The 24990-nt window shown below is 56.7% G+C and overlaps 12 protein-coding genes and 1 non-coding gene across 13 annotated transcripts; 6 read left to right on the top strand and 7 right to left on the bottom strand.

Moving 5' to 3' along the window:
* Positions 1-559: 559 nt before the first annotated feature.
* On the bottom strand, positions 560-1960 carry P884DRAFT_92982 (glycoside hydrolase family 24 protein). The gene is made up of 3 exons (XM_069446181.1): positions 1479-1960; positions 1269-1399; positions 560-1157 (listed from the first exon to the last, which is right to left on the bottom strand). The coding sequence occupies exons 1-3, from the start codon at positions 1852-1854 to the stop codon at positions 864-866; spliced, it is 801 nt and encodes a 266-aa protein (XP_069299938.1). The 5' UTR covers positions 1855-1960; the 3' UTR covers positions 560-863.
* A 2255-nt stretch (positions 1961-4215) lies between these two features.
* P884DRAFT_267437 (uncharacterized protein) lies at positions 4216-5004 on the top strand (the record flags this gene model as incomplete). The annotated part of the gene is made up of 2 exons (XM_069442111.1): positions 4216-4612; positions 4691-5004. The coding sequence occupies 2 exons, from the start codon at positions 4216-4218 to the stop codon at positions 5002-5004; spliced, it is 711 nt and encodes a 236-aa protein (XP_069299937.1).
* Positions 5005-5532: 528 nt separating this feature from the next.
* On the bottom strand, positions 5533-6527 carry P884DRAFT_297375 (uncharacterized protein; the record flags this gene model as incomplete). The annotated part of the gene is made up of 4 exons (XM_069444513.1): positions 5533-5780; positions 5831-5993; positions 6171-6400; positions 6500-6527. 4 exons carry the CDS (start codon positions 6525-6527, stop codon positions 5533-5535), a joined length of 669 nt encoding a protein of 222 aa, XP_069299936.1.
* A 188-nt stretch (positions 6528-6715) lies between these two features.
* Positions 6716-6809, bottom strand: P884DRAFT_t33. Its single transcript has one exon. It is a non-coding gene; the product is annotated as a tRNA-Asp (tRNA).
* A 985-nt stretch (positions 6810-7794) lies between these two features.
* On the bottom strand, positions 7795-9745 carry P884DRAFT_275370 (cytochrome P450; the record flags this gene model as incomplete). Its single annotated transcript, XM_069442834.1, has 6 exons — positions 7795-8219; positions 8386-8648; positions 8824-9148; positions 9221-9295; positions 9389-9491; positions 9602-9745. The coding sequence occupies 6 exons, from the start codon at positions 9743-9745 to the stop codon at positions 7795-7797; spliced, it is 1335 nt and encodes a 444-aa protein (XP_069299935.1).
* A 1518-nt stretch (positions 9746-11263) lies between these two features.
* Positions 11264-12439, top strand: P884DRAFT_237661 (uncharacterized protein; the record flags this gene model as incomplete). The annotated part of the gene is made up of 3 exons (XM_069440050.1): positions 11264-11784; positions 11889-11999; positions 12105-12439. The coding sequence occupies exons 1-3, from the start codon at positions 11409-11411 to the stop codon at positions 12437-12439; spliced, it is 822 nt and encodes a 273-aa protein (XP_069299934.1). The 5' UTR covers positions 11264-11408.
* P884DRAFT_255951 (uncharacterized protein) lies at positions 12393-13645 on the top strand (the record flags this gene model as incomplete). Its single annotated transcript, XM_069441028.1, has 1 exon — positions 12393-13645. A coding segment is annotated over exon 1 (1069 nt), but the record flags the coding sequence as incomplete, so codon positions are not given.
* Positions 13646-13710: 65 nt separating this feature from the next.
* Positions 13711-14280, bottom strand: P884DRAFT_318384 (uncharacterized protein; the record flags this gene model as incomplete). Its single annotated transcript, XM_069445337.1, has 3 exons — positions 13711-13808; positions 13857-13953; positions 14017-14280. Coding segments are annotated over 3 exons (459 nt in total), but the record flags the coding sequence as incomplete, so codon positions are not given.
* A 960-nt stretch (positions 14281-15240) lies between these two features.
* On the top strand, positions 15241-16224 carry P884DRAFT_194011 (uncharacterized protein; the record flags this gene model as incomplete). Its single annotated transcript, XM_069437796.1, has 1 exon — positions 15241-16224. The coding sequence occupies one exon, from the start codon at positions 15241-15243 to the stop codon at positions 16222-16224; it is 984 nt and encodes a 327-aa protein (XP_069299931.1).
* A 1633-nt stretch (positions 16225-17857) lies between these two features.
* Positions 17858-18767, bottom strand: P884DRAFT_237658 (uncharacterized protein). Its single transcript, XM_069440049.1, has 2 exons — positions 18237-18767; positions 17858-18175 (listed from the first exon to the last, which is right to left on the bottom strand). The coding sequence occupies exons 1-2, from the start codon at positions 18591-18593 to the stop codon at positions 17909-17911; spliced, it is 624 nt and encodes a 207-aa protein (XP_069299930.1). The 5' UTR covers positions 18594-18767; the 3' UTR covers positions 17858-17908.
* Positions 18768-18991: 224 nt separating this feature from the next.
* On the top strand, positions 18992-19833 carry P884DRAFT_327597 (AP complex, mu/sigma subunit; the record flags this gene model as incomplete). Its single annotated transcript, XM_069445555.1, has 2 exons — positions 18992-19199; positions 19318-19833. The coding sequence occupies exons 1-2, from the start codon at positions 19131-19133 to the stop codon at positions 19831-19833; spliced, it is 585 nt and encodes a 194-aa protein (XP_069299929.1). The 5' UTR covers positions 18992-19130.
* A 336-nt stretch (positions 19834-20169) lies between these two features.
* On the bottom strand, positions 20170-20664 carry P884DRAFT_159382 (uncharacterized protein; the record flags this gene model as incomplete). Its single annotated transcript, XM_069437260.1, has 3 exons — positions 20170-20244; positions 20306-20367; positions 20427-20664. Coding segments are annotated over 3 exons (375 nt in total), but the record flags the coding sequence as incomplete, so codon positions are not given.
* A 478-nt stretch (positions 20665-21142) lies between these two features.
* Positions 21143-24891, top strand: P884DRAFT_297367 (uncharacterized protein; the record flags this gene model as incomplete). The annotated part of the gene is made up of 7 exons (XM_069444512.1): positions 21143-22797; positions 22855-23088; positions 23150-23170; positions 23223-23273; positions 23328-23551; positions 23617-24608; positions 24712-24891. The coding sequence occupies 7 exons, from the start codon at positions 21143-21145 to the stop codon at positions 24889-24891; spliced, it is 3357 nt and encodes a 1118-aa protein (XP_069299927.1).
* Between the last annotated feature and the right edge of the window lie 99 nt (positions 24892-24990).

Genomic DNA, 24990 nt, shown 5'->3' with positions numbered 1-24990 from the left:
CTTTCTTAGCATGGATCCGTCTTTTCTCGAGCTTCCGTAACGAGAGCCTGCTTCGGCACGATTATTTGGCCGTGACCTATTTTAGAGCGTCACCTTGTATCTGTGCGGCAAAGCCACACCAGGAAATTAAGGTACTCTGCATGTTTTGCACTCCTCGGGTATCTCTCTCCTTTCCTAAACCCCCTCCCCCCCCCCAAAAAAAAAAATGCGGATAATCTCAAAGAGCAGAACGATTAATACCGGTTCCTGACCTAGGCCAGAATCAAGAGAAGGTAGGCCTCTGGAAGCGAGTGAGCAAGGTTGCGCTGCATACGAAAGTGTCATGTCATGCGTGATGGCTGGGACTAGACTACGGAGTAGTGTAGGTCTTGTCAGCGAAAAACGACGGCAGGGACAAGGGTAGGGATGGGGGGATAAATGTCCGAAAAGTCTGCAAGGCACGAGGGCTCGGCTCGGGTGGTCTACACTCCGGAACTCTGGTAAGACGAGTTTGCAAACCCTGGCGTGGTGCACTGCACAGGAGGCCGTGGGATCCTTTTCGGGGGAAATTGCCTGTCGGTCATACTACCAGACGTTATGGAGGAAATCGGAAGGAAGTCCAAGTAAGATCAGAAAACAAAAGTTCTAATTTGGTAATTATGCATTTTGAAGAAAAGAGACAGAGCACATTCTCATGGCACTCAAAACCCTGTCAAAAAAAAGGTGTATACAAAATGTGAAACCAAAAAGATGATGACGCTTCGACTGTCTATCAAAGCCGTTCAACCACAAAACCACCGCGCCAGCGTTTTTTAATGAACCAACCCCCTTGTAAAACAGCAGATTTGGAAACCTCCCCCAGGCGCCAGGGCACCGATGACCGCTTAGCACTTGACGGGCAGGGCCTTGCTGGAGCCGGACTTCTTGGCCAGGGCGACCTCGTTCTTGCGGCGAGTGACGAGGCCGGGCAGGACCTTGCCGCCGCCGTGGACCCACTTGGGGAGCTCCTCGCTGAGGACCTTGTTGACGTTCTCGCCCTTGTTGAGACGCTTGATGAGCTGGGAGCTCTGGGCGGCGCCGCAGCCGACGTTGAAGGACCAGCTGACGAGGGCACCGAACTGGTTGTAGTTGAGGACCGCCTTGCTGTTGAGCATGTTGGTGATGCACTTCTCGAATTTCTGTTCACCGGGGAGGAAGTGGGTTTGGTCAGCACTTTTCATTGTCCCAAATTGATCTCGCTTCTCGTGATGGACGGTGAGAGGGGACTATTATTAGGGGGAGGTGCTTACCCTCATGTCTTCGGCCAGCAGCTTCTTGCCGTCAGCCGTGGAGAGCGGGATCTTGTACTTGACTTCGGCGCACTTGGGCTTGGTGCACATGTGGCCGTAGCCGACCGTAGCGTGGCCGGTAGCATCGGTGTCTTTTCGGAAAGAAACAAGTCAGCCAGATGATCACACGAGTGATTAATCTCGACGAGAGAAAACGGTGGATCGACGTACAGATCTTGGAGCGGAAGCCCTCAGACTTGGCGATCAGGTCAACGGTCGCCGAGTTCGACTTGGGAGCAGCGCAGGTCGAGCCGCCGCCGCCGCTGGAGCCGCACTTCGTGGTGACGAAGCCGCTCTTGCCGGTCTTGACGTAGTAGTCGGAGACGTAGCAGCCATCCTGGGTCTTATCCCAGATGTTGTAGCCATTCACCGAGGTACCCGTAGTCTGGCAGCTAATCTTGATATCGAAACCCTTCTTGTAGGTCTTCTTGACGGCGTAGCTGGTGCCGGGGCCGGAGCGGCAGCTAAGGCCGCCGTTGGCGGTGACGGGGTAGGCGGCGGCAGGGGCCAGGATAGAGGCGAGAGCGGCGAGGATGTAGAACTTCATTTTGCCGGTAATTAGTAAGAATTGGAAAACGAAGATGGTGTTGTTGACTATTCGAAGAGGACGGAGGAGAATGGAGCTAATTAGAAATATTCAGCTGAAGTCGAATATGATAGGAAAAGTCTGGAATGAGAGGAAGTTGTTGGTGTTGAGCGAGAATGGGTGTGATTTCGTCGGACAGCGACGCCGTCTATATACACGATGCCCTCGCCGTTGGTCTCCCCGAGATTGAGAAGTATGGGGCGTCGATCGTGCCGTCTTACCTCAAAGTTCACGATGCTGTTTCTGGAGGACTTGTGGTGGGTACCCTCTTTTCCTGGCCGGCATTGGTTTAGGACAAGTCGGGCCCGGGTCGACGGCCTGAAGTTGTTCCTGGTTTACATGCGAGATCTATTCTCAGGATCGATTGCGGGGCGGGCTTACTCCCGCTGGGTTAGCGGACAATGGCATGTTGACGCATGAGTGGAACGTTGATCGACACTTGGAGGGTCGCATGCCTCGGTAGAGAGGACTTGGCCGAAGAGAAGCGAGCCTGCTATAGATCTTCGGTTCTTGGGCAAGCCACTCACGACTTGCAGCTGCCCTCTCAGCCTCTCAACGAACCCAGGAATTCCCCAATTCGGGGTGGTGCGTGCTGCAGCGGAAGGAACCGGTTAGAGATCGGCCAGATTCATGCTCCCCAATCGGCGGGTCCACAATCCTGAAATAGCCCTATGGGATGGATATGGCTTGGATTCTGACCAATCAGGCAGGTCACGGCGCTCTACAAGCCTCGTTCTCCTGCCCAAATTAGATACCGGACTCCCCTTGTACTCCACGTAAACGGGCCCTAGTGTACACTATGCTACCCTGAACGTTGCCTGATCTTGCTAAAACCCTGGTCGGTTGCTCCACCGTTGCGTGCTTCCAGAATAAGCTCGACTTAAGTTCGGACGACATTGCTGCAGAGACCCCGATCCTAGCGTTTTAGCTTACTACATTACTCTAGTACGTCTTCGTCGTTCTTGTCGTTGGGTTCTGGATCTGCTTAGACCGATGGCTCGACGCTGGCATAGGGATCATCTCAGAAGCAGCACCTTATTCGTGTTGTTTCAGGAAACAGGAAGAGTTCTTGGCGGCAGCGACCGATGTAGCTCTTGCCTAGCTGCATCGATGCAATAGTGTTGATAAAGTGGCCCAAGGCAAATCCAAGAGCGCGTTCTGGGGGGGTGGAGGAAAAAGAGGTGGCATACATTAATATCGAGCCTTAACTCGCGTGGAAACGAGGTTCGGAAGCCAGTGCGGGATGTCAGGCAACTATCTGGTGAGTGAGACAAGGCGTTCATCTTCCCACGGTCAACAAACCGCGACTCAACGTGGTCAACACAGGCGGCACTTCGGGCGCCGGGGAACCACTAAGGATTCTACACATGCGCAGTTACTGATGTGAGTATCTCCTAAGGGAAACTTTGGTTGTCTCGCATGAGGTGTAGTACCTGAGTGTTGCAGCGAGGTCTTTCATGAGCGGCTCGAGTGTGGTTGGTGATTTTTTGATCTTGGTTTGTAGTTAGTGTACTGTACATACTATGTTTGGTGAACTCGCTGCGCCGCGAAGCTGGGGCTCCACTAGAAATCATGCTTATTTTCCACACTAACTCAAGACGACTCCACGCTTTGCGTCTGTGCTCGAATCAACGAGCTTCTCAGTCAATTGAGTCGGGCGTGAGCTGAACACGTGTTTCTGGAACGAACATGACGATGTCCTTACCATACATAGCAGGTCTCGCGGGCATGATAAGCAAGCACCTAAATTAAGATTGCCGGGACTGTTGTTGGGGCCTGTTCCATACCCCAGGGTTGCATTGGGGCTTCCTTTCCTGGATGGGACTAGGGGTTTCTCCATGCAGCCCACTCGCTCTCAGTGCCGTTGAGTGTCATCGATCGGACAAATCTGCCCGTTCCTGACAGATGGTATGCGCAAGGGTGCCATGAGCTGCAATCTCCCGCCTGCGCTTCCTGCAAATCACAGGGGGCAGCTGTGTTCGCCATCTTACTGCCTCTTCCGGTACATTCTGCACACATACACACCGGACTATACCGCGCAATGGAACGAGTACCGGCAAGAGCAGGGCTGGGCATTCACCAGTTCTCGGGCAGCGACTGCGCGTTCCGTTCGTTGCAAATTCAAACTCTCAAAATAAGTCTCTCGTTTTTGACAGTTCAACAAGTATAAAGAAGTCGACAATCTCGTCGATCGTCAAGCTCGAAAGTCATTCACTCGGACACCCTCAGCACACTCGCTTCCTTCGAGCATCACCACTTCAACACTTTCCTCTCTTCTTTCTTCTTCTTCTTCTCTTCCACCTTCGGCAAAACTCCTTCACCATGAAGTTCGCCCTCTTCGCTGCCCTCTTCGAGGCCGTGGCCGTCACGGTCACCAGCGCCTATCCCGTCACCGCCAACGGCGGCCTTAGCTGCCGCTCCGGCCCCGGCACCAGCTACGCCGTCAAGAAGACCTACAAGAAGGGTTTCGATGTAAAGATCAGCTGCCAGACCACTGGCACCTCGGTCAACGGCAACAACATCTGGGATAAGACCCAGGATGGCTGCTACGTCGCCGACTACTACGTCAAGACCGGCAAGAACGGCTTTGTGACCAGCAAGTGCCCTGCTACCGGTGGCGGTGGCGGCGGTTCCACCAAGCTTCCCGGCCCCGTCAAGAACGACTACCCCTACAAGAACAATTGCGGCGGCGTCGACCCCTGGAGATACTACAAGTGCCGTACGTTTCTGCCTCTCTCCCCTCTCCCCCCACATCTCGGTGGATGTGTGGCCGACTAACAAGCTTGTCATGTAACAGAGTGCACCTCCTTCGTGGCGTGGCGCATCAACGAGCGCCTGGGCATCAAGTTCCACAACATGTACAAGGGTGTCAACTGGGGCAATGCCAACACTTGGGACGATGCTGCCAAGCGCACCGGCGTCAAGGTCGACAAGACTCCCAAGCCCGGCGCTATTGCTCAGACCAACGCCGGCCGGTACGGCCACGTCGCCTGGGTCACGGCCGTCAATGGCAACAAGGTCACCATCGAGGAGTACAACTGGGCCAAGCGCGAGGGCTATGGCACCCGCACCGTCGACAAGAGCACCTTCAACTACATTCACCTCAAATAAGAAACTCCATGGAGTCGCCAAGACAATTTTCTTGATGATAGGGAGGATCGAGAGTTGGCGGCGGCGGCATTTGAGGTCGTGCATTAGACAGGGTCGAGGTTGTTGGGCTGGTTTTTTGCATAGATCTGGGGTTGGTGGGATGTTTTGAAGCGAGTTTATTCTGCTGTTTAACACTTCTTTTCACTGAAGGATTTTGAAACTTTGTAAATATGTAATTTTTATCACCACACACATTGCCTGGAAATGATTATTTTTTTGGTTTTTGATTTCTGGCAACCTAATTACAGCCCCCCTTCATCATGCCCACGAGAACTGCAAGCTCCAGTTTCCCGCCCCGGCTTTCGCTCCCGCTCCCCATTAATTAACCTTCCCGCGTCCAGCTGCCGCCTCGGGCCCGGACTCACTCCTTAAAGTCAGGTCATCTACCACCTCGGCCACCCTCTCGTCCGGCACTTTCAACCGTAGGAAGAACTGGTTCCTCACCTCGTCGTCCCAGACCCATCGGTTCGTCCCGTCCCGGCAACCCACTCAGTTGCGCCCCCACGCGTTGCGGAACTCGACCAGCCCCCGGATTGCGTACACCGCCGCCAGCGGATCCCACGACGGCCGCCGCGTCCCGTACCCGTACCACACGTACGCCATCCCCACGGGGTCCGCCCTTTTCTTCCCGGCCGTCATCGCCTCATCAGCAGCAGCAGCGGCGGCGGCGGCGGCAACAGGGGTCGTCGTTGACCACGTGCGCGGCCCGCGCCGGGTCCGAGCCGGCAAAGTTGCAGCTACCACCACCACCACCACCGCTGCTGCCACCGCCGCTGCCTAATTATACTATCGTTGGCGGCGGCGGCGGCGGCAGAGGAGGAGGAGGAAGAGGAGGAAGAGGGAAGGTAACTGCCGCCCATGACGACGAGCTCGGCGAGCTTGCGGGTCAACAAGTCGCGGCCGGGGAGCGGGGAATGGGCGTCGGCTGACGAGTTGAGGAGAGCGGAGAGCTGGTTGCGGTTGCGTTAATGAGAAGCGATTAATGATCAGCCGTCATCGTGGTGGGGCGTGAGTGGGAAACGGGTAGAACTACCAGAGAAAAGAAGGAATCCGAAGGAAAGAAGATAAAAAAAAGGAGAGAGAAAAAGAGAGAGAGAGAAAGGAAAAGGAAGAGGCGAAAGATATACGTTGTCCAGGAACCCGATCGACACGATGGTCACGCTGCCGTCGTCCACCTCGGCCAGAACCTTTCGATACAGCGTCACGGGATCCCACGCGTCTTCCGCACGGCCCCAGGGCAGGCTGCCGCCAGAGAAGTGGTAAGCAACCTTGCTGGTGTACTCGCCCAGCGCAAAATACCAGCCGTCGAAAAGGGTGGCATCCGTCAGGGGGCGCGGGATGCCGATCGGGACGTGGCCTTTGCCATAATTAGCGGGCCAGAATCTCGGACGCCGCGAGGGCCGAGTACGAGGACGGGCTGTTGATGTTCACGGCGAGCAGGTTGACATCCGGGGACGTGGCCGCGATGAGGAGGGCACCAGCATCACTGGACCGGGTTGGTAGTCAGCGTTTAGATCGGGAGTAATTAACGTTATTAATAGGATTTCTGTTTTTACTCAACATAAGCTGAATAACAGCAGGAAAGCAAGTAATGCGTAGTCAATTTACTAATAGTCGCTTCTGGGAGCAAAAAGAGGCACCATCCAGTGCCAACGAAAAATGTTTGTGGAGTCTCTCCCGCCGGGAATTGAACCCGGGTCTCGAGCGAGGTCAGGACTTGGGGGTCCGATGACAAGCTCACATACTGACCACTATACTACGGAAGATTTGTGGGTGTGTTCACCCACCGTAGCTTGGTGGACAGGGCCCACAACCTGCATTATCATTGATAGCTGCAATGGAGCATGGAATCCTCAGCTACACACGAGTACTCGATCAATATGACGGGGTTGCTCCTCGAGTTTAAAAGCAACGGCCAAGGATTTGGTGGATTGGGAACTTTTGATTCCTTCACGTTGCTTTCGTATTTCCTCAATACATCCCACAGAGTATCCCTTTTTGTGTATGTCAAGTCCGGCGTAAGATAAGAGGCCTAGCAAGCCGTTTTTGGCTCCCTCGAGGGCCATTCCGAGCGGTCCTAGCAGAAATTCGTTCTTCTTTTGGACGTGCGTGTCCGGCGCCGCGATTGCAATGAGCTCCCCGCTTCTCAGAAGGCGGGCAAGGATGGGAGGGTTGCTGCTCGTGCTTCTGTGAGAAGGAAGGGACCATGGTGTAAATTAAACCAAGTGTCTTTCCTCCAAGAGCCTCCAAGAGCAAGGGCGGAGTTTACGACAAGCATCCGGGTCTAATTACGCCTTGGCTCGAGAATATGAGCTGTCCTCTCTCGAGGAACTTGCTAAACTTGAGATCGAGAGGCTTGGAAACAGATTGTGATTCTCTCACCTAGCCAGCAACAGGAGCTTCGTCACTTCCGATTCTAGACTCCAACACCACTTTCCCCCCTCCAACAAGCATGCCTAATTATTGTTACAGGATTCAGGCACTCGGAGACCAGACATTGCCCAACCACCGCCAGCGATGGCGGACCAGGGCTCAACACGTAATTATTTAGAGAGCTTCTACCAGTGCCTCCGGCGCTCGACAATAATCAACCATCATCCTTACCACTTCTGAGGCTCATACTAATTAGAGTTCCAGCAGTGCCTGCCACAGCGCTCACCCCGCTGTGGTTGCCCCGATTGCAGCACTACCTTCCGTGCTGTGATCAGCACCTATTCTCTTCTTTTCACTTTTGCGACATCCATCCTCGACTCAGAGGTCGATCTCGGGCCTCCGGCGGCGGTACTGCATCGTGGTGGTCGGATCGGTGCGGAAACTCCAGCCGTAGTGGCGGATCCGGGGCCGGGGCGAGTCGGGCGCGAGGCGCCAGTCGTACTTGAGCAGCAGGTGGATCAGGATGACCTTGGCCTCGTTAGCGGCGAAGAAGCGGCCCGGGCAGGCGTGCTGGCCGTGGCCGAAGGAGAGGTAGTCGGGCCCCGTGCTGACCATCTGCGCGACGTGCTCGCGCCCGGGCGTCTCGCGCATGCGCAGGAACCGCCGGCCGTCCCACGCCTCCGGCTTCTCGTACACGCCCGCGTCCCAGTTCTTCCGCGCCGTCACCGCCAGCATGCTGCCCTTGGGGACCGAGGTGCCGTCCGAGAAGCGGATGTTGTCCGACGCGAGGCGGCGCATGCTGACTGGTAATTACCAAGTTGGTGATTTAATTAGCGCCGGCGAAGGCGAGAAGAAGAATAATTATGAAAAAAAAAAAAAAAAAAAGTGGGGGGAGGGAAGAGGGGGAAGTGATGTGTTTTGGAAGAACAATGGGATGGGTGATGGAAATAGGATTCGTTTCCCACTTACTGATGCCGGTCGGCTTCAGACGCAGGCTCTCCTTGAGGACGCTGTCGAGCAGTTTCATGTTGTAGAGCGACGTCTTCTTCCACCCGCCGTCGCGGAGGACCTGGACCATCTCGTGACGCAGCTCGTCCACGATGTCGGGGTGCTGAGCAATGTCACTCAATGCCTGGGTCACGAGCTCCGATGTGGTGTGGATGGCGGCCATCGACAGAGTGAGCTGGGCGATGGTCGGGTCATATTCCCTTCCCCGGGCCTCGCGTTCGAACCTGTTATTCCGCCCCGTGCATTCCCGGATGGTTGACTCTCGCGTAAGCACGAATCGAGCAACCGCAGGAGAGCAGAGACGAGAAAAAGAAAAGAAAAAAAGACATAAAACAGGGGAAAAGTAAAAGAGAATAGAACTAAAAGAAAAAGGGGGGAAGGGGGCGGGGACGGACGTACCATTCGATGGCATCTTCGTACTCGACCTTCTCGCCGCGCTGCCTCTGCAAGCGCCTCTTGTCGAGCACGGCGCTGATGATGCGGCGGGCCTCGGCGACGTCGGCGCGGGCGCGGCGGCAAGAGGGGAGGAACCAGTGCACGAGGGCCCTGAGCGGGGCGGGCCACATGCGCAGCTCGTCGGCGGCGACGAAGGCGTCGATCGAGTACTCGCGCGTGACGCGGAGCCAGGCATCGTCGCGGCAGATCTCCTCGCCCAGAAACACGCGGGAGGAGACGCGGGCGATCAGGCGGAGGAAACGCTCGCGCGGCGAGATCGTGTGCCATTCTGGCGGTTGATGCAATCAGTTAATCAATGACGAGACGGTCGCTGGCGGTAGAGAGGCCCCCATGGCATTACCTTGATCGTCGTCTGCAGGGTACAACTCGTCCACGGCCAGGGCGGTCTCCTCAGAGAGCGGCTCGGTGACCTTGTCTATTCAGGGGTGAGAAGAAGCTTGATTAGTACCTCCCATGTTGACACTACTATGTATGCGAGGAGTAAATAATTATGTCATTAAATGCTTACTTAGATACTTTGTAAGGTCTTTGATGATGACCTCCTGGACAATTTGCGAGTCTCGGCTACCCTCGCGGAAGCCCTCGAAGCCGGGGAGGTGAGCGTGGAAGTTCTAGTTATAATTAGCGAAAGTGACGATTATTAGCCATCTTGAGCATGGACAAGCGCTGTTATGTAGAATACATAGTTAATTAAGATAGATAGTTAATTAAGATCAGGTACCTTTACAATCCAACCGGCGAAGCTGAGGCGCGGGTCGTTGCGCATCTCGTTGGTCAGATGGGGCGGCAACACAATGACCTCGCCGGCGTCGCCGATGACGCGGGCCGGCTGGTTCGGGTGCTCGCGAAACCAGGCATCGAGCATGGCGCGCGAGTTGATGACAAACTCCTGCTTGCGACGCGTCTCGGTGAGCTCGAGCGGCTTGCGCGGGTTGAGATGTGGGAACTTGGACGTCGACGACGACGATAGAGGCTGGAGCCAGAAGAGAAACAGCACGGCCAGCCCGGCGGCTAGCAGGTAAGGATACGGTACCGAAGCCGGTAGGGCGCCGAGCGTGGCGGCAGGGCCCGAGATTGGGAAGCCGAAGCCCCCTAACGGGCCGGATGGCCCGGACGGGACCGCCGAAGAGGGAGGAGGGCTGTGGTCGGCCATGGAGGATAGCGTAGCGAGTAACTATAATAATAACCCTTAGGCTTGGTGCCCCGTGGTGCTAGACCGCTGCAGGAGAGGGAGTGGAATTCAAAAACAGGCAGAAGGGCGAAGAAGAGAAGGGATGAAGCTGGTCACGAGCCCCCTTGGGAGAGCAGGAAGAAACCTAGAACTTGGGACGGCTTTTGCTTTTGATATATATATATATATATATATATATATATATCTATACCTACGTAGATCCCTCGCCCTCAAGGTCTCGGAGCACCCCTGCCATACTCCGCGCACCAGACTTGGATGCTTTTCCTCCCCCTTTGGCCGCTACCCATGGCGCCCACTTCCCGGCCGCTTTTGGGCAAAGGTAATCCCATCCATACGCAGCAGTGTACGGAGTACGGCACCTTTGACAACTCACCCATCCTCTCTTGACCTCACATGGGTCCGACGGTGCAACTGTGGTGTTTTTGGTGATTGGACCATTGTAGCTCCGGAGGGCAACCTGCGGGGCCGAATGCTACGCTGAGGCTCCGGAATCCCCAGTGCCGGTTTGAAGCGGTATTCGCTGCATAACTATGCACAAATGGCACAAAGGTGCGAGAATCTGCACAAATCCGTGCATAACTCGGCCCTTGTACATTTTATTCACCATTTATGCAGGGTAGAATAGGCCTTGTAAATGCGAGTAAAGTCACAAGGCCAGGGTTAATCAAACCTGCTTACATTCAGAGCCAATTGAGTCTTCCGTACGCTGTGTGGAGTAATGCAACGGTAATCAGACGTACTCCGTATCTACATATAGTTAGTAATTACACGACAAACCTTACACTAGGTGCCTAGGGTGCCTCGTTGATTCGTAGGATTCATTGACCGCTGCGCGCTGGTATGATAGGCACTTTGCAAACTCTTAATTTGAAGCTAAAAGTCGGCAAGTGGGATCTGATGTTCTCATGTCAACATGTAGTCACTTGGTACTTAGCCATTAAGAGAGAGAGGTGTACGTAGTAGTGTAGGCAAGTCTTGTGTTTTCCAAGAGTCGAGCTCTGGCAAGGTGGCTGTGGCACAGCAGACGTTCTTAGCATTCGATGGCAACAGGATAACGCCGCTAATTACTTAATTATCCCCGGACCCCGCCTTCCTCGCGGTCGTTGCTGCCCTACACAAGATGAATATTGCTCCCGGATAAGTACAGAGTAATTAATTAGTTACTCTGTAAATATACATGCAAAATACGCGTTTTTTTGATTAATTGACCTGACCTTAACCACCTCACCTAACAATTAACTTAACCCTACGAATCCATCGAAAGCCGAAAAACCAAAACATCTGTCATCGATCAGTTACTACCAAATCGAATCATTGATGCGGGAAGCGCGGCAAGATGCAGTTCGAGTTTGTCGACAACAGCTCCATTGACGGAGCGACAAGACGGCGGATCCGGAGACGAGCAGCCGAGGGCCGCAACGCGGGGAGAAAGCTCTCGAGGCCGTCCCGGAGAGCTGCATTTGCAAATATGGCGACGGTGAGGCCATTCCCGGTCCATGCCCGACTGCCACAGAGCGCAGGCCCCCATGATTGCCAGCCGCCCGCGGATAGCAATGGTAGCAGCAGTGTTGGCGGTATTAGCTGTGTTAACACTCCTGTCTCGCGCTCGCCCGTCGTCGACCTTGGGTCTCCCCATTCGGCCATCAGTCCGCTCCCAGCCTACTTGCATCGCCATGCCCCCGGATACGAGGGACCCGCCCTGATCCAATCGGGTAAGTTCATGAGCTTTATTTTTTTCTTTGATTAATTAATTAATTACGTGACTGGAAAGGCCGTGTAGCTGATTTGTGTTCTCTTCTTTTTGTACAACTTGGAGTCGTCTCTTTTTTGATTGGGATCCGACACGCTCCCGAACTGGATCGAGCCCTCGACTACAGCTCGGAGCCCCGGTCTAAATGGGTCGAACCCATTTTCTTTGACGAAGCTTGTAAGTAAAAGAAGCTGTTCTCTAAACCGAGAACAACGACATGGGGTCTGTGTTCTGCTCAATGCTCAACATAAGTGATAACTTCCCTTACCCCCGAGTCTCCAGACTTCCACGGAGCGGTCGCCGTATACCTATCTAACAGGACCCGTACTTTCCCGCCTCCGTACCACTGCCGGTGCCCCCAAGACCTGTCAAGCTCCCGGACGCGCCACCTCTGCCGCGCCCTCCGTCTGATCAACAGTCGGCTCTCGAGGGAAGACGCGGCCTCGAATGAGAACTTGACTGCCGTCATGGTCCTGGGCTTGTACGAGCGTCAGCAGGGTGACTATCACCGCGGACTCGTGCACCTTACTGGGCTGGAGCGCATGATCCAGCTGCGCGGTGGTCTCGCCGCCTTGACCAGGAGCAAGTCCGCCCTGGCCCGCAAGGTATTCAGGTAGGTTTCTCGTTTCCCTCTGCGGTCTCCGTATTGCCCCATATCTAATGATTTGCCTACCTATCTATTATTCATTTATCAACCCACATTTTTTTTTCCCAAACCACAGATCCGACATTGAATGCTCCCTCCACCTCGGCACGCCCACCCACTTCGCTCTGGACCAAGTCGAACCGCTCCTGTCCGTCAACGCCCTCACGCCGCCCCGGACTTCGGTCTTCCTCGACGACACCGCAAGATCCTGCTATTCCAACTCTCTCTTCCTCCTCAACCTCCTCCTCCGCGACGCCACCCAGATCGCCCGCCTCCTCACCGCTGCCGTCACCGCCGCCGCCGCCGCCTCGGTAACAGCCTCCCATGATCCTCCTGGCACAGCAGCGGCAGCAGCAACGACGACAACGACGATGACGACAACAGCGACAACCTGCAGACTGAGCAGTGCCTCCGTGCACGACACCTTCATCCTGCTGGGATACCGTGTCCAGGCCGTCGCCTCCTCCCTCCACCTCCTCCAGACCCCCTTGCTCCCGCGCGCGGGGGCGGAGGAGGCGGAGGAGGAGCATCAACGAAAACGATTTATTAACCCCGCCACCAGCACCAACCCGACGAATGACGAAGGTGCACATGCCAACAACAACGGCAGCAGCAGCAGCAGCAGCAGCAGGACGGCCACCGACCCGATCCAGCGGGCCCTCTGCGCCGGGCTGGCCGCCTTCGTGGGCAGCTTCTTCTGGACGACCGGCGGCGGCGAGAACCGGTTCCCGGTCCCGTGGCTGGCCGCGCTGGCGAGGGAGGTGTCGTGGGAGGCGGCAGCAGCGACGAGGACGGCGCCGGCCGAGATCGCGCTGTGGGTCCTGCTCGTCTGCGTGTCCGCGGGCGTGTTCGCTGCCGAGGAGGAGGAGGAGGAGGAGTGGCTGGTGGCCGAGACGAGGGAGCTCGCGGCTGCCCTGGGGCTTGGACCGAGCGGTGGTAGTGGTGGTGGTGGTGGCAGTAGTGACACGGGCTGGGAACGTGTGCGAGGTCAGATCCTCGCGGCCGGGCTGCCTTGGATCGAGCCGCTGCATGAAAGGAGGGCGAGGGCGCATTGGGAGAGGTGTGTGGGAGGAGTGCGACTAAGATGAGAAGGATGTTATAATTGCTACCCGCGATGTACTCGTTCGCAAGCATCCATCCTAGGTAAGAGAAAATATAAAATAGAAACACAAAAAGAAGTGAAAAATAAAAAAAAAATCACAAATAAAAAAAGGGGGGGGGGGGGGGGGGGAGAACCGACAGTCAATCAAGTCCCGAGCTGACCTTGCCCACGCAGCCAGGCTCAATGGCTTCCAGCTCCATGGCAATTACCTCCCAGGTATGCTTCTGCATCCCCGTCTCTCGTTCTTGAGCCAATCGGGGACGTCAGGCCTGGGACGTGTCAATACCGTTAGTTAGATGCTGCGGGGGCAAACAAAAAAAAAAAAAGGCGCGCCTCGCAAACGCGCGCACGCTGGCGGGCTGGGCCATTTCGAGCGGCCACACCTGCACCACCGGGTCCTTTTCTCCCTCCTCCTCCTCCTCCTCCTCCTCCTCCTCATGGTCGACATGGCTCTTATTATTTGTGCTCGCCATGCCCGCGGGCCTGTCGATGGCCAACTTGACCGCGCGCCCCTTGACGAGTGTGCGCACGCCCAGGATGTCGCGCCGCACCCCGATACGGGCCAGGTGCTTGGCTGCCTCGAAGCCCAGTCCGACGTTGGCGCCCGAGACGACGTACCTTTCCTGCGCAGAGCTCCGGAGTGGCCAACAAGGGCAGGTCGCGGGCCTAGCTTGCCAGGGCGCCGCTGGCTGGGAGCAGCATGTCGGTGCCGCCGTAATTACATTGTAGCTAACGTATGAATAGTTATACAGAAGTTGACTTTGGTTGCGTAATCAAGACTTGTAGATTATACTAGATCCTTATCCTGTATTACAGTGGGCTACCTGGACAGGCAACTGAAAAGGGGGGAGGCGTCAGTCTTGTTCTCATACTTGATTTTTTTGTTCTTTTTTTTTCTCGTTAATTATTTCTTTCCTCACTTGCATCACGGACCCCCTTGGCTTTCGATTCCATCGAGGTCCACAGTGACACTCGTCACCCCTCGTGAGGAGGCATCCTTTCCCTTGATCCTGTTCTTCTCGAGCCAGTGGGAGAGTAGTTTCCTAAAAAGGTAATTAAGTACTGGATCCGTCAAAGTGCTCGAGGCGAATCCGGCTGAGTCGGTACGGAGCTAACGGACGAACTCGGGTTGGGGGCATTGCCATAATCAGCATACCACGGTAATTACGGAGTGATAAGCCTAGCAGCTCTTGAGTCCCGCCGTATCATTTACGACTATCCTCTCGATGCTGTTACGTTGTGGCGATATTATGATTCCAGGTATTTACCCAACGACAGAACTGACCAACCAGAGAGCATTTTCCTAAACGGGTTAGCCCCACTCGTTAGGAGCGGTGTTGGAACACGGACCGGATTTCGGGATTTCCGGGGTTACGCCGCCTTCGCTCCGGGACTTGGGATACGGTAACGGCGAACGGCGCCTTTCCGCCCTCTAGCTCTGGCACCTAGGTAACCCGTGCTCGTAGCGTACCCCAGAGCCGCGGCTCTTAATTACACGTCAGCAGCCGCTGGTCAAGCCGGGGAGGAGGAAGACATACAAGTATAATAAGGGGATGGATCCCGGATGTGTAAATCGAGACTTTATGTGTTTAATACCTAGGTAACTAGCAGTTAATTATTAATAATTCAGTAATAATCAATCATTCTCTTTGACCAGAGCGCTTGCCACCATGGACTTGGGCTTCCTACGCAGCCAGCTTATCGAAACCTGGAGGCTGCCCTACCCCAGGGACAGCTACGCCGGCCGGACCATCGTCATCACCGGCAGCAACACCGGCCTGGGCAGGGAAGCCGCCCGCCACTACGCACGCCTGGGCGCGAGCCGGCTGATCCTGGCCGTCCGCCACGTCGACAAGGGCGAGGAGGCCAAGCGGGACATCCAGACCACCGCCGCCGAGGGGGTCTCGATCGAGGTGTGGGAGGTCGACATGGCGAGCTACGCCAGCGTCAAGGCCTTCGCCGCCCGCGTCGACGCCGAGCTGGACCGCGTCGACATCTTCCACGCCAACGCCGGCGTCGCCCGCATGGTGTTCGCCCTGGCCGAGGGCAACGAGAGCAGCGTCACGGTCAACTACCTCTCCACCTTCCTGCTCGTCGCGCTCGTCCTGCCCAAGCTCAAGGCCACCGCCGCCCGGTTCCGCGTCCGCCCGACCCTCGTCGTCACGAGCTCCGGGGCCCACCGGCACACCGCGTTCCCCCAGAGGAACGAGCCCGACGTGCTCGCCGCCCTCAACGACCAGGGCTACGCGGGCGGGCGGCACTGGTTCGAGCAGTACCCCATCTCCAAGCTGCTGGGCATCTTCGCCGTCCGCAGCATCGCCAAGGAGCACCCGGCGGACGCGTACCCCGTCACCATCAACCTCGTCAGCCCCGGCTTCTGCCACTCGGGCCTGTCGCGCGAGGCCAAGGGCATGCAGAGGGTCGCCTTCGCCGTCCAGAAGGCCCTGCTGGCCAGGTCGACCGAGCGCGGCAGCTGGACGCTGCTCCACGCCGGCCTGCAGGGGCCCGAGTCGCACGGCCAGTACCTCGAGGACGCCAGGATCGTCCAGCCGTCCGACGTCGTCACCCGGAATCCGGACCTGCAGGACCGCCTGTGGGCCGACCTCAAGGCGAAGCTCGAGGCCATTCAGCCCGGTGTGACGGCCAACTTTTAACCAAATACCACCAACCTCGTGTCACACACCCGAGATTGAGTGTAATAATCAAGACATATTAACCGACTTAGAAACTTGTTAGCGCACGTGGCCATTTTTTTCTCCATATGGAAAATATTTGGACACGGAATCCAAGGTAGTCTGCTAATTAAAGTTCATTGGCTCTACTTACATTCGTTGCGCCAGTCGAGCCGCGGACGCAGCCATCCCTTGCCAAAGAGGGAGAGACGGTGCGGCAAAAAGGGGAGGGGGGAGGGGGGGAGACCTCATGGAAGTGGCGAAAGGAAACAGTACGGTCCATGCCGTCCTCGGGCCACTCCGTAATGCTTCATCTCTCCGCGTCGGTTCTCAGCCCTGGAGTGTCATGAATTCTGTTTATCAATCTTGATAAGAACATCCTCCTAAAAGCAATACTGGGTATCCTCGTAGAGACCAGCGAGCTATTTAACCGTGCCGTCGATTCCAATCTCCTTTTCTCTCCAGGTCGACCATCATGATCCTGTCTCCAACAAGGTGGAAATCGAGATTGACGTCGTCCTAGAATATTTTGAAAATGCGAAAGCGCTATTTCAGGGAAGAGCCATTCATACCAGTTCTGTACGAAGGATAGGAGACGGCAGAGTACCACTCTGAGCAGCGTTTGCAACTTTGACGGCGGCAAGCGGAGAAGCATCCCGTTATTATGCACGCCATCGATAGGGGTCGCGGTAGCACGAAAGAAACGGGTTCGAAACCGAAGTTGCTATGCAAGCGCAATTAGCGTCCTCTTGAGAACGTGCAAGCCGGGGGCCGCGTACCAGTGTCGTCGATTCTCGTTCCGAGCCGTACGGGTGGGGTCCGAGTACGAGACGGTCCGGAGATCGCCAATTCTTTGGCGGCGGGGAACCAAAGACGGGCGGAAGAGTAAAGTTTGGTGGAAAAGCGAGGGTCGTCAAATGGTTGGCATCCGGCGGAGGATCGACGCTGGGAGGAGGAGCGAAGTCCGGCGGAGGGTGAGACTTAGGCGGAGGAGGGAAGACAGGCGCTTCAGACTTCTCGGAAGCGGTGCTGACACCCCCTTCATCCATTTCACCGAGGGGGTCAATGATCTCGATCTAACAGTAGCTAGAGGGAAGCAGAGTAGGATTTGGTAAGATGAGGCTGGCGCGGCGTGAAGCAATTGCGGGTGATAAGACGCGTTGTCGGTGTGTTGCCGCGTCTTGTGACAATCGAGGGTCCAGTCGGGCAGCTGTTGTGCCTAACACCTGTACGCTGATACGGATACGGAATACCCCCAGTGCACTCGGTTCTAGCGCCAACCAAGTGCATTCAGCTCCTCGCCTTCCCATTGAGATCTGAAAATTCAGGCAAACCTGGCGTGAGAAGGGCAAACACAAACCGCCTTAGGCGCCAAAGCACCAGTCAACTTGGAACATAACTCAGCTCTGCGAACGAATGGGGGAGCACTGGATTCCCAGAATACGCAAGGAATAGCACGATATTATACACTTAGTACCCCCACCGTGTCTCGAACCTAGCACCCCAGTCGAGTCACTCCGGCCTCGGCTTAAAACACTGGCTTGTTGCATTCATTTCTTTGACCAACCCGCTGAACATACCTTCGTAAACATTAAGACACCGCTCGAAAGGAAAGGGAGGAAGGAAAATATCCCACAAAGCCGATCAAAATCGCCGCCTAGCGCCGCTAGCTGCCAAGCTCGGCGTCCGACAGGCTAAAGTCGATACCGATCTCGTTCTTAAGGAGATCATTCAGGGTGGACCCGTCCCGAAGATACACCCAGTCGCCCGTCGCCGTGTCCTGCTTCTCGTGCTGCCCTTCCCCTAACACGACGTAGTCGTAGCGCTTCGGGCCCGTCTTGGGCGACGACAACCAGATCTGCTTGTTGGGCGGCTGTTTGTTGATGACGTAGGTGCCGACATCGGGGCCGAGAGAGAGGGTCAGGACGCCGGACTGATCGATGTGTTGTTAGCGTGGGCGCGGACGCATGAAAGGGAGAGTTCGCCTATCTTACCGAGAACTCGACGTCGACGTCCTCCCGCTCGTCTTGTAGCTCTTCCAGGCGGGTAAGTAGTCTCTCAAGGTACTCGTCCGCGATATTGTGGTACTCGCTAAAGCTGATGTTGGCCGGCGTTCTCGCAACAGGCGGGGTGTCGACGCGCTTGGCCGGTTTGTCGTCTGGCGTGATGCCATTGAGGCCGGAACTGCTCGAGATAGGCCGACGAGCTGTGAGAGGACCGGCCGGCTTAGGCGCATCGCGCAAAAGCGATGGCGCCGCCGAGATGCTCGGAAGCGCTGTGCGTGCTGTGCGCGTGCTCTGCAGGCCTCGGCAGGCGACTCGGGCAAGCTTCGAAGCAGTTGAGCGCGCCATGTTCAAGGAACTGCTTGGCTTGAAACGAAGCGCAAATCGGCGGTTGGGTTCGCTGAAATCGGGAATCGTTTATGGCGCACTTGATGGTTGCTTTAAAACAACCCCCGGCAAAAGCAAGCTTCGCCGATTCCTAACTGATGACCGTTTGCTTGGATGGTGACGGGTACCGCAGGTGCCGGTTGAACAAAGTGAAGCTCCGTGCGGTTCGGATCAGAGCTCGGCGGCCCCACACAATTGTCAATCGCCGGCAGGCAGAGGTGACCCCAGACATGCTTGACCAATCACGCATGGCCGATCGGTACCGCACGAACCACATAGTTACAAGCTTTGGGTTTAGCGTGCCTGCCTGCCGCACGTCATTTCATGCCCCTCAGCTATTGCAAGTCATTCTGGATCAAGAACGTTTTCGAGATCTGGGATTGCGCTGGGCTCGTTACTCTCCGCCCCAGGGAGCCACGACGACGACGACGACGACGACGACGCGGGTCGAACACCACAACCTACCACAACACTCACCCCCAGAACCGCTCTCGAAACATGATCAACGCCTTCCTAGTATTCAATGGCCAAGGCCAGCCGCGCCTAACCAAGTTCTACACCCAACTTGTCCGTCCCGCCACCCCGAGTCATCCTTTTTATTTATTTATTTATTTATATTTTCGATAACTCTCTACAAATTGAATGTCATAGGTTTAAATTAACCTTCCTTTTTGGTCAACAACAGGACACGTCGATCCAGCAGCGCCTCATCTCCGAGATCTTCACGCTCGTCTCGAACCGGGCCCCGGGCTCCTGCAACTTCCTCCCGCTGCCGCCGCTGCTCGCGGCCTCGTCCACCAGCAGCACGTCCTCGTCGGCGCAGGAGCAGAACGACGTGCCCTCGCTCGTCACCTACCGCAACTACGCGACGCTCTACTTCATCATCATCTCGACGTCGACCGAGTCGCCCCTCGCCCTGATCGACCTGATCCAGGTCTACGTCGAGGCCCTGGACCGACTGTTCGAGAACGTGTGCGAGCTCGACCTCATCTTCAACTACGAGACGCTCCACGCCACCCTGGGGGAGATGATCGTCGGCGGCGTCGTCATCGAGACCAACCTGGAGCGCATCGTGGCGGGCGTCCGCGCCCAGGGCACGGTGGCGAAGCGGCCGGTGAACGAGTCGCGGGCGGGAGGCGGGTTGGGCGGCAGCCTGGGCGCAGGACTGGGGATGGGGGGAATGGTCTGGCATGGAAGGTGAAAGAAGGAAGGGGGGAGAGAGAGAGAGCCGGGCGGAGGGAATTTGAAGGTCCGGAGTTCCGGCGTGTGGAATTGACAGCGAACAGCGAGACGGGATCTCGTCGGCAAGTCACGGCAGAGGCGGAATGGGGGGGGGGGGGGGGTTGTCAGGCCGAGACTGGCACTCTGCATTTCATTGCGGCCAAGCGCCGCGCCATTGGTTGCCGGGTATCCAACGCCAAACTCCAGATGGTGGAACAGTCTATGATACAAGGTGGAGGGGAGACGCGGCTGCCGAAGCCGCACCATGATGAGATTACTGCTTAGTCGTCGGCCCAGAAGACGACGGTGCAGCGGGAGGCTGGTTCTTCATGGTGAGCTTTCTCGCGTCTTCGGTAAAGACGCCGAAGAAACTGAAGAACCTCTCGCGAATCTTGACAGAAGGTTAGACAAATACTGGAAGCGGGCCTGGGAAAATAAGAAAGAGATCTCACCGAGTCAAACGGGGTGGGGATGTCTTTCCAGTCCATGAAGAGCACGGCGTATGCTAGGACGACTAGGCAGACAGGAGTCAATTATCCAAGAACTCTTGACGGGAAGTTACGGCCACCTTACATGTTGTTGTGAATAGCTGGGCCAATCGTACAAACTTGTCCCACCGTGGTCGGGCCGTGGCGAGCTTTAACCTTCGCTTGTACTTTTTCTCGAAGCGCAGCTGCTGTTGCGGCGTCATGCTCTGGATGTCGGGCGGCCACACCTTTTTGAGTTTGTACTTGTACTCGGGATGTGCGGCCGCCGCGTTCAGCTGCGGCTTGGCAGCCTGTGCCAGTCGCCGCACAAGTGTGGGAAACATGGCGGCGTGAGGGCAGCGGGGGAACACGCGTTACGGGGGGTTTTTGCGCTGTGAGTTGTTGCTGGCTGTTGAGAACCGCTGACCCAGTAACCGAGTGATCGGGGCACGAGAAAATGAATGGGCCTTTATTACTACGGACTACACAGTACGGATTACAGTAACTAGTACTTGGCAATTAGTTAGGTAGTACCCAGTCGTGTGGCAGTCGTGTGGCTGGTGTCGGCTGAACGCCACAAAATTTTACCCCACGGATATTCAGGCCGGGACCACCCCGCGTTGCCCCTCCGAGTCCTTGTCAGAGAACCGGCGGAGTCGCTCAAAATTTCCCGACCTGGCCTTCACTTGAACTGGAACCACGCGACACCGGCCCGATTGCAGCCTCCCTCGCCGGTGTGAGGAGTGAGACAGATCAGCCAATCTCGAGGGTTCGAAAGCCCGGTACAGCAGAAGCACAGCAACGCCCGAGTTCCGCGCAATCATGGCCGACACGACGCTGCCCAAGGCCATGGCCGAGCTCGCCGTCTCCAAGACCAAGGAGCTCAAGGGCACCGAGAAGCGCGACAGTCTCATCGCGATCGAGAAGAAGTACCAGGCCAAGTGGCAAGAGGATGGCGTCTTCGAGGTCGACGCCCCCTCGATTGACGAGTACCCGCTCGGCTCCATCAGCGCCGACGAGCTGCGCGAGAAGTTTCCCAAGTTCTTCGGCACCATCGCCTACCCTTACATGAACGGTCGTCTGCACGCCGGCCATGCCTTCAGTGTCAGCAAGATCGAGTTCCACACCGGCTTCCTCCGGATGCAGGGCAAGCGTGCCCTCTTCCCCCTCGGCTACCACTGCACCGGCCTGCCCATCAAGGCCTCTGCCGACAAGCTGGTCAAGGAGGTCGAGATGTTCGGCAAGAACTTCGAGCGCTACAAGGAGGAGGACGAAGAGGTGGAGGAGGCGCCGGCTTCGCAGAAGGGAGCCAAGGAGGATCTGACCAAGTTCAATGCCAAGAAGGGCAAGGCCGCCGCGAAGACGGTCAAGGCCAAGTACCAGTGGCAGATTCTCAACTCGGTCGGCGTTCCGCTGGAGGAGGTCCATAAGTTTGCCGACCCGCAGTATTGGCTCAAGTACTTCCCCCCGGAGTGCAAGAAGGACCTCATCAACTTTGGTGCCCGCATTGACTGGCGTCGTCAGTTCGTGACGACAGATGCGAACCCCTACTACGACGCGTTCGTGCGGTGGCAGATGAACCGCCTCAAGGAGCTCGACAAGATCAAGTTCGGCAAGAGGTACACCATTTACTCCATCAAAGACGGTCAGCCATGCATGGACCACGACCGGAGTGAAGGCGAAGGCGTGTTGCCCCAGGAGTACACCGCCCTGAAGCTCAAGGTGGTAGAGTGGGCGCCCAAAGCCGCCGATGCGCTCAAGGGCAAGATCCCCGAGGATGCATCCGTCTACCTCTGCCCTGCGACCCTCAGGCCGGAGACCATGTACGGCCAAGTGTGCTGCTTCGTCGGCCCCAGCCTGACCTACGGCGTCTTCAGGGCCTCCGAGAAGGAGTACTTCGTCATCACCGAGAGGGCTGCCAGGAACATGGCCTACCAGGGCATCTTCGAGAAGGAGGGCGTGCCGGAGAAGGCTGCCGAAGTCAAGGGTTCCGACCTCATCGGCACCCTGGTGACCGCGCCGCTCAGCTTCCACCCGCAGGTCCGCGTGCTTCCGATGGACACGGTCTTGGCGACCAAGGGCACCGGCGTTGTGACGTCCGTCCCATCTGATTCGCCGGACGACTACGCCATGGTCACCGAGCTCGCCAAGAAGGCCGATTTCTACGGCATCAAGAAGGAGTGGGCCGAGCTCGAGATCATCCCCATCATCCAGACCCCGACGTCTGACCTGCTCGCTCCCCACTTGGTCAAGAAGCTCAAGATCAACTCCCCCAAGGATGCCAAGCAGCTCCAGGAGGCCAAGGAGCTCGCCTACAAGGAGGGCTTCTATCAGGGTGTCATGAAGGTCGGCGACTTCAAGGGCGAGAGGGTCGAGGTTGCCAAGCCAAAGGTCAGGGAGCAGCTCATCAAGAACGGCGATGCGTTTGCGTACTCGGAGCCCGAGAACAAGGTGGTGTCGAGATCTGGCGACGAATGGTGGGTCTGAAGCAGAAACCGTCTATCGGACAAAGGCTGTTGCTAACCTCGCCATAGCACCGTCGCCCTCCTCGACCAGTGGTATCTCGACTACGGCGAGGAGAGTTGGCGCAAGCAGGCGTACGAGTATGTCGAGAACAAGGACGGAAAGGGTCTCGAGACCTACTCGCCCGACACCCAGCACGCCTTCAAGGGCGTGCTCAACTGGCTGAGGCAATGGGCCTGCGCTCGCACATATGGCCTTGGTTCTAAGCTCCCGTGGGACCACAACTTCCTCGTGGAGAGTCTGAGGTGAGAGCAAGCTACGGGAAAGCCTAAAGCTCTAAATTGATTGCTGACAATTGATTATTAGCGACTCGACCATTTACATGGCGTAAGTGATTCAGGGGTTAAATCTAAGTTGCAGCGACTATTAACACGATCAGCTACTACACGATTGTTCCATGGTTGCACACGGATCTGTTTGGTCGGGATAAGTAAGTCACCCTCGCGGCCTTGCCTTTCCAGGGACTGCGCTAACTCGCTCATAGGGGCAAGGGTAACATCAAGCCCGAGCAAATGATTGACGAGGTCTGGGACTACATCTTTTGCCGGACACAGCTGTCAGACGATCTCATCGCCAAGTCGGGCATCCCGAAGGAGACCCTGGAGGGCATGAGGAGAGACTTCGAGTACTTCTACCCGCTCGACGTTCGGGTCAGCGGCAAGGACCTTATTCCGAACCACCTCACCTTCTGGCTGTACAACCACATTGGTGAGTTTTCTTTCCCCATCGTTAAACCCGCCGGCTCTTTTGGTTATAGGCGCTAACCCGTCTAGCCCTCTTCCCGCGCGAGTATTGGCCCCGCTCCGTCCGTGCCAATGGCCATCTCCAGTTGAACGGCGAGAAGATGAGCAAATCGACCGGCAACTTCATGACGCTGGATGACGTCGTGAGGAAATACGGTGCGGATGCTGCCCGCGTCGCCCTTGCCGATGCCGGCGATGGGATTTCGGACTCCAACTTCGTCGAAGACGTCGCCGACAACACCATTTTGCGCCTCTACACCAACAAGGAGTGGATCGAGGAGGTCATCAAGGATGACAAACTCCGGACCGGCCCGCTCAACGACTTCCAGGATATCCTGTTCGATAACGAGATGAACGCGCTGGTGCACGAGGCCAAGAAGCACTACGAGGAGACATCTTACAAGCTCGCTCTCAAGGCCGCTCACTACGACTTCCTCAACGCCCGTGACATGTACCGCGAGGCTTGCAACGCTGCTGGCATCCCGCTCCACAGGGACCTCGTCCTCAAGTACATCCGGCTTCAAGCCCTCATCCTCACGCCCATTGCGCCACATTGGCCCGAGTACATCTGGCTCGAGATCTTGGGCGAGAAGAAGTCGATCCAGTACGCCTTGTGGCCCGAGGTGCCCCCCGCCAACCCGGCCCTCACCGCGGCGCGCGAGTATGTGCGCCAGACTTCCTCCAACGTCAACTCGGCCGAGGCAGCGCAGCTCAAGAAGATGGCCAAGGGCCGCCAGAGCGACTTCGATCCCAAGAAGCCCAAGAAGCTGACCATCTTCATGGCCACCGCCTTCCCCTCATGGCAGGCCAAGTACATTGAGCTGCTGAAGGAGGTGTGGGACCCGGTCGCCAACACGCAGAAGATCGAGGACAAGGAGCTGAACGGCCGCATCGCCAAGATGGGCGAGATGAAGAAGGCCATGCCGTTTGTGCAGGCCCTCAAGAAGCGGCTGAGGGACGGAGAGCCGGCCGAGACCGTGCTCGAGCGCAAGCTCGCCTTTGATGAGGTCAAGACGCTGCTGGTATGTTTCTTGCCCCATTCCATTTGGCGAGTTTTTGTTTTTGTTGTTGTTGTTGTTGTTGTTGTTGCTGCCATGTTTCACGTACTGACTGCGTTTTCTATAGGCGATGGTTCCCGGCTTGAAGCGGACTGCCGGGTTGGAGAGCGTCCAGATCCTGGCGGTCGAAGAGGGCAGCAAGAAGGGCAAGGACCTGACCAACAACGGCGCCGAGGTCGAGATCAAGGCGCCCGTCGCCGAGTCTGCTCTGCCTGGGCAGCCGAGTTTCCACTTCGAGAACGTCTAGGCAGGTAGGCAGGTAGGCTAAGCCGGGCGGTACTACCGATCAGTGGTACGTATTGTACATACACAGCGCGGCAAGCTAGAGCTTTGCATGTCTTGGTCA

The sequence above is a fragment of the Thermothelomyces heterothallicus genome (genome assembly GCF_042370625.1).
Source record: "Thermothelomyces heterothallicus CBS 202.75 unplaced genomic scaffold P884_scaffold_4, whole genome shotgun sequence".
Classification (NCBI taxonomy): domain Eukaryota; kingdom Fungi; phylum Ascomycota; class Sordariomycetes; order Sordariales; family Chaetomiaceae; genus Thermothelomyces; species Thermothelomyces heterothallicus.
Note: the sequence above shows the minus strand (reverse complement) of the source record. Positions and strands in the feature narration are given on the sequence as shown.

Bases quoted from the DNA above. Each gene is read 5' to 3' on its own strand.
- P884DRAFT_92982 (XM_069446181.1), bottom strand. From the start codon at position 1,854: ATGAAGTTCTACATCCTCGCCGCTCTCGCCTCTATCCTGGCCCCTGCC. The intron at 1,400-1,478 runs GTACGTCGATCC...CTTTCCGAAAAG, and splicing joins GGGCTTCCGCTCCAAGATCT to ACACCGATGCTACCGGCCAC. The intron at 1,158-1,268 runs GTAAGCACCTCC...CCCGGTGAACAG, and splicing joins TGCTGGCCGAAGACATGAGG to AAATTCGAGAAGTGCATCAC.
- P884DRAFT_237658 (XM_069440049.1), bottom strand. From the start codon at position 18,593: ATGGCGCGCTCAACTGCTTCGAAGCTTGCCCGAGTCGCCTGCCGAGGC. The intron at 18,176-18,236 runs GTAAGATAGGCG...CACATCGATCAG, and splicing joins ACGTCGACGTCGAGTTCTCG to TCCGGCGTCCTGACCCTCTC.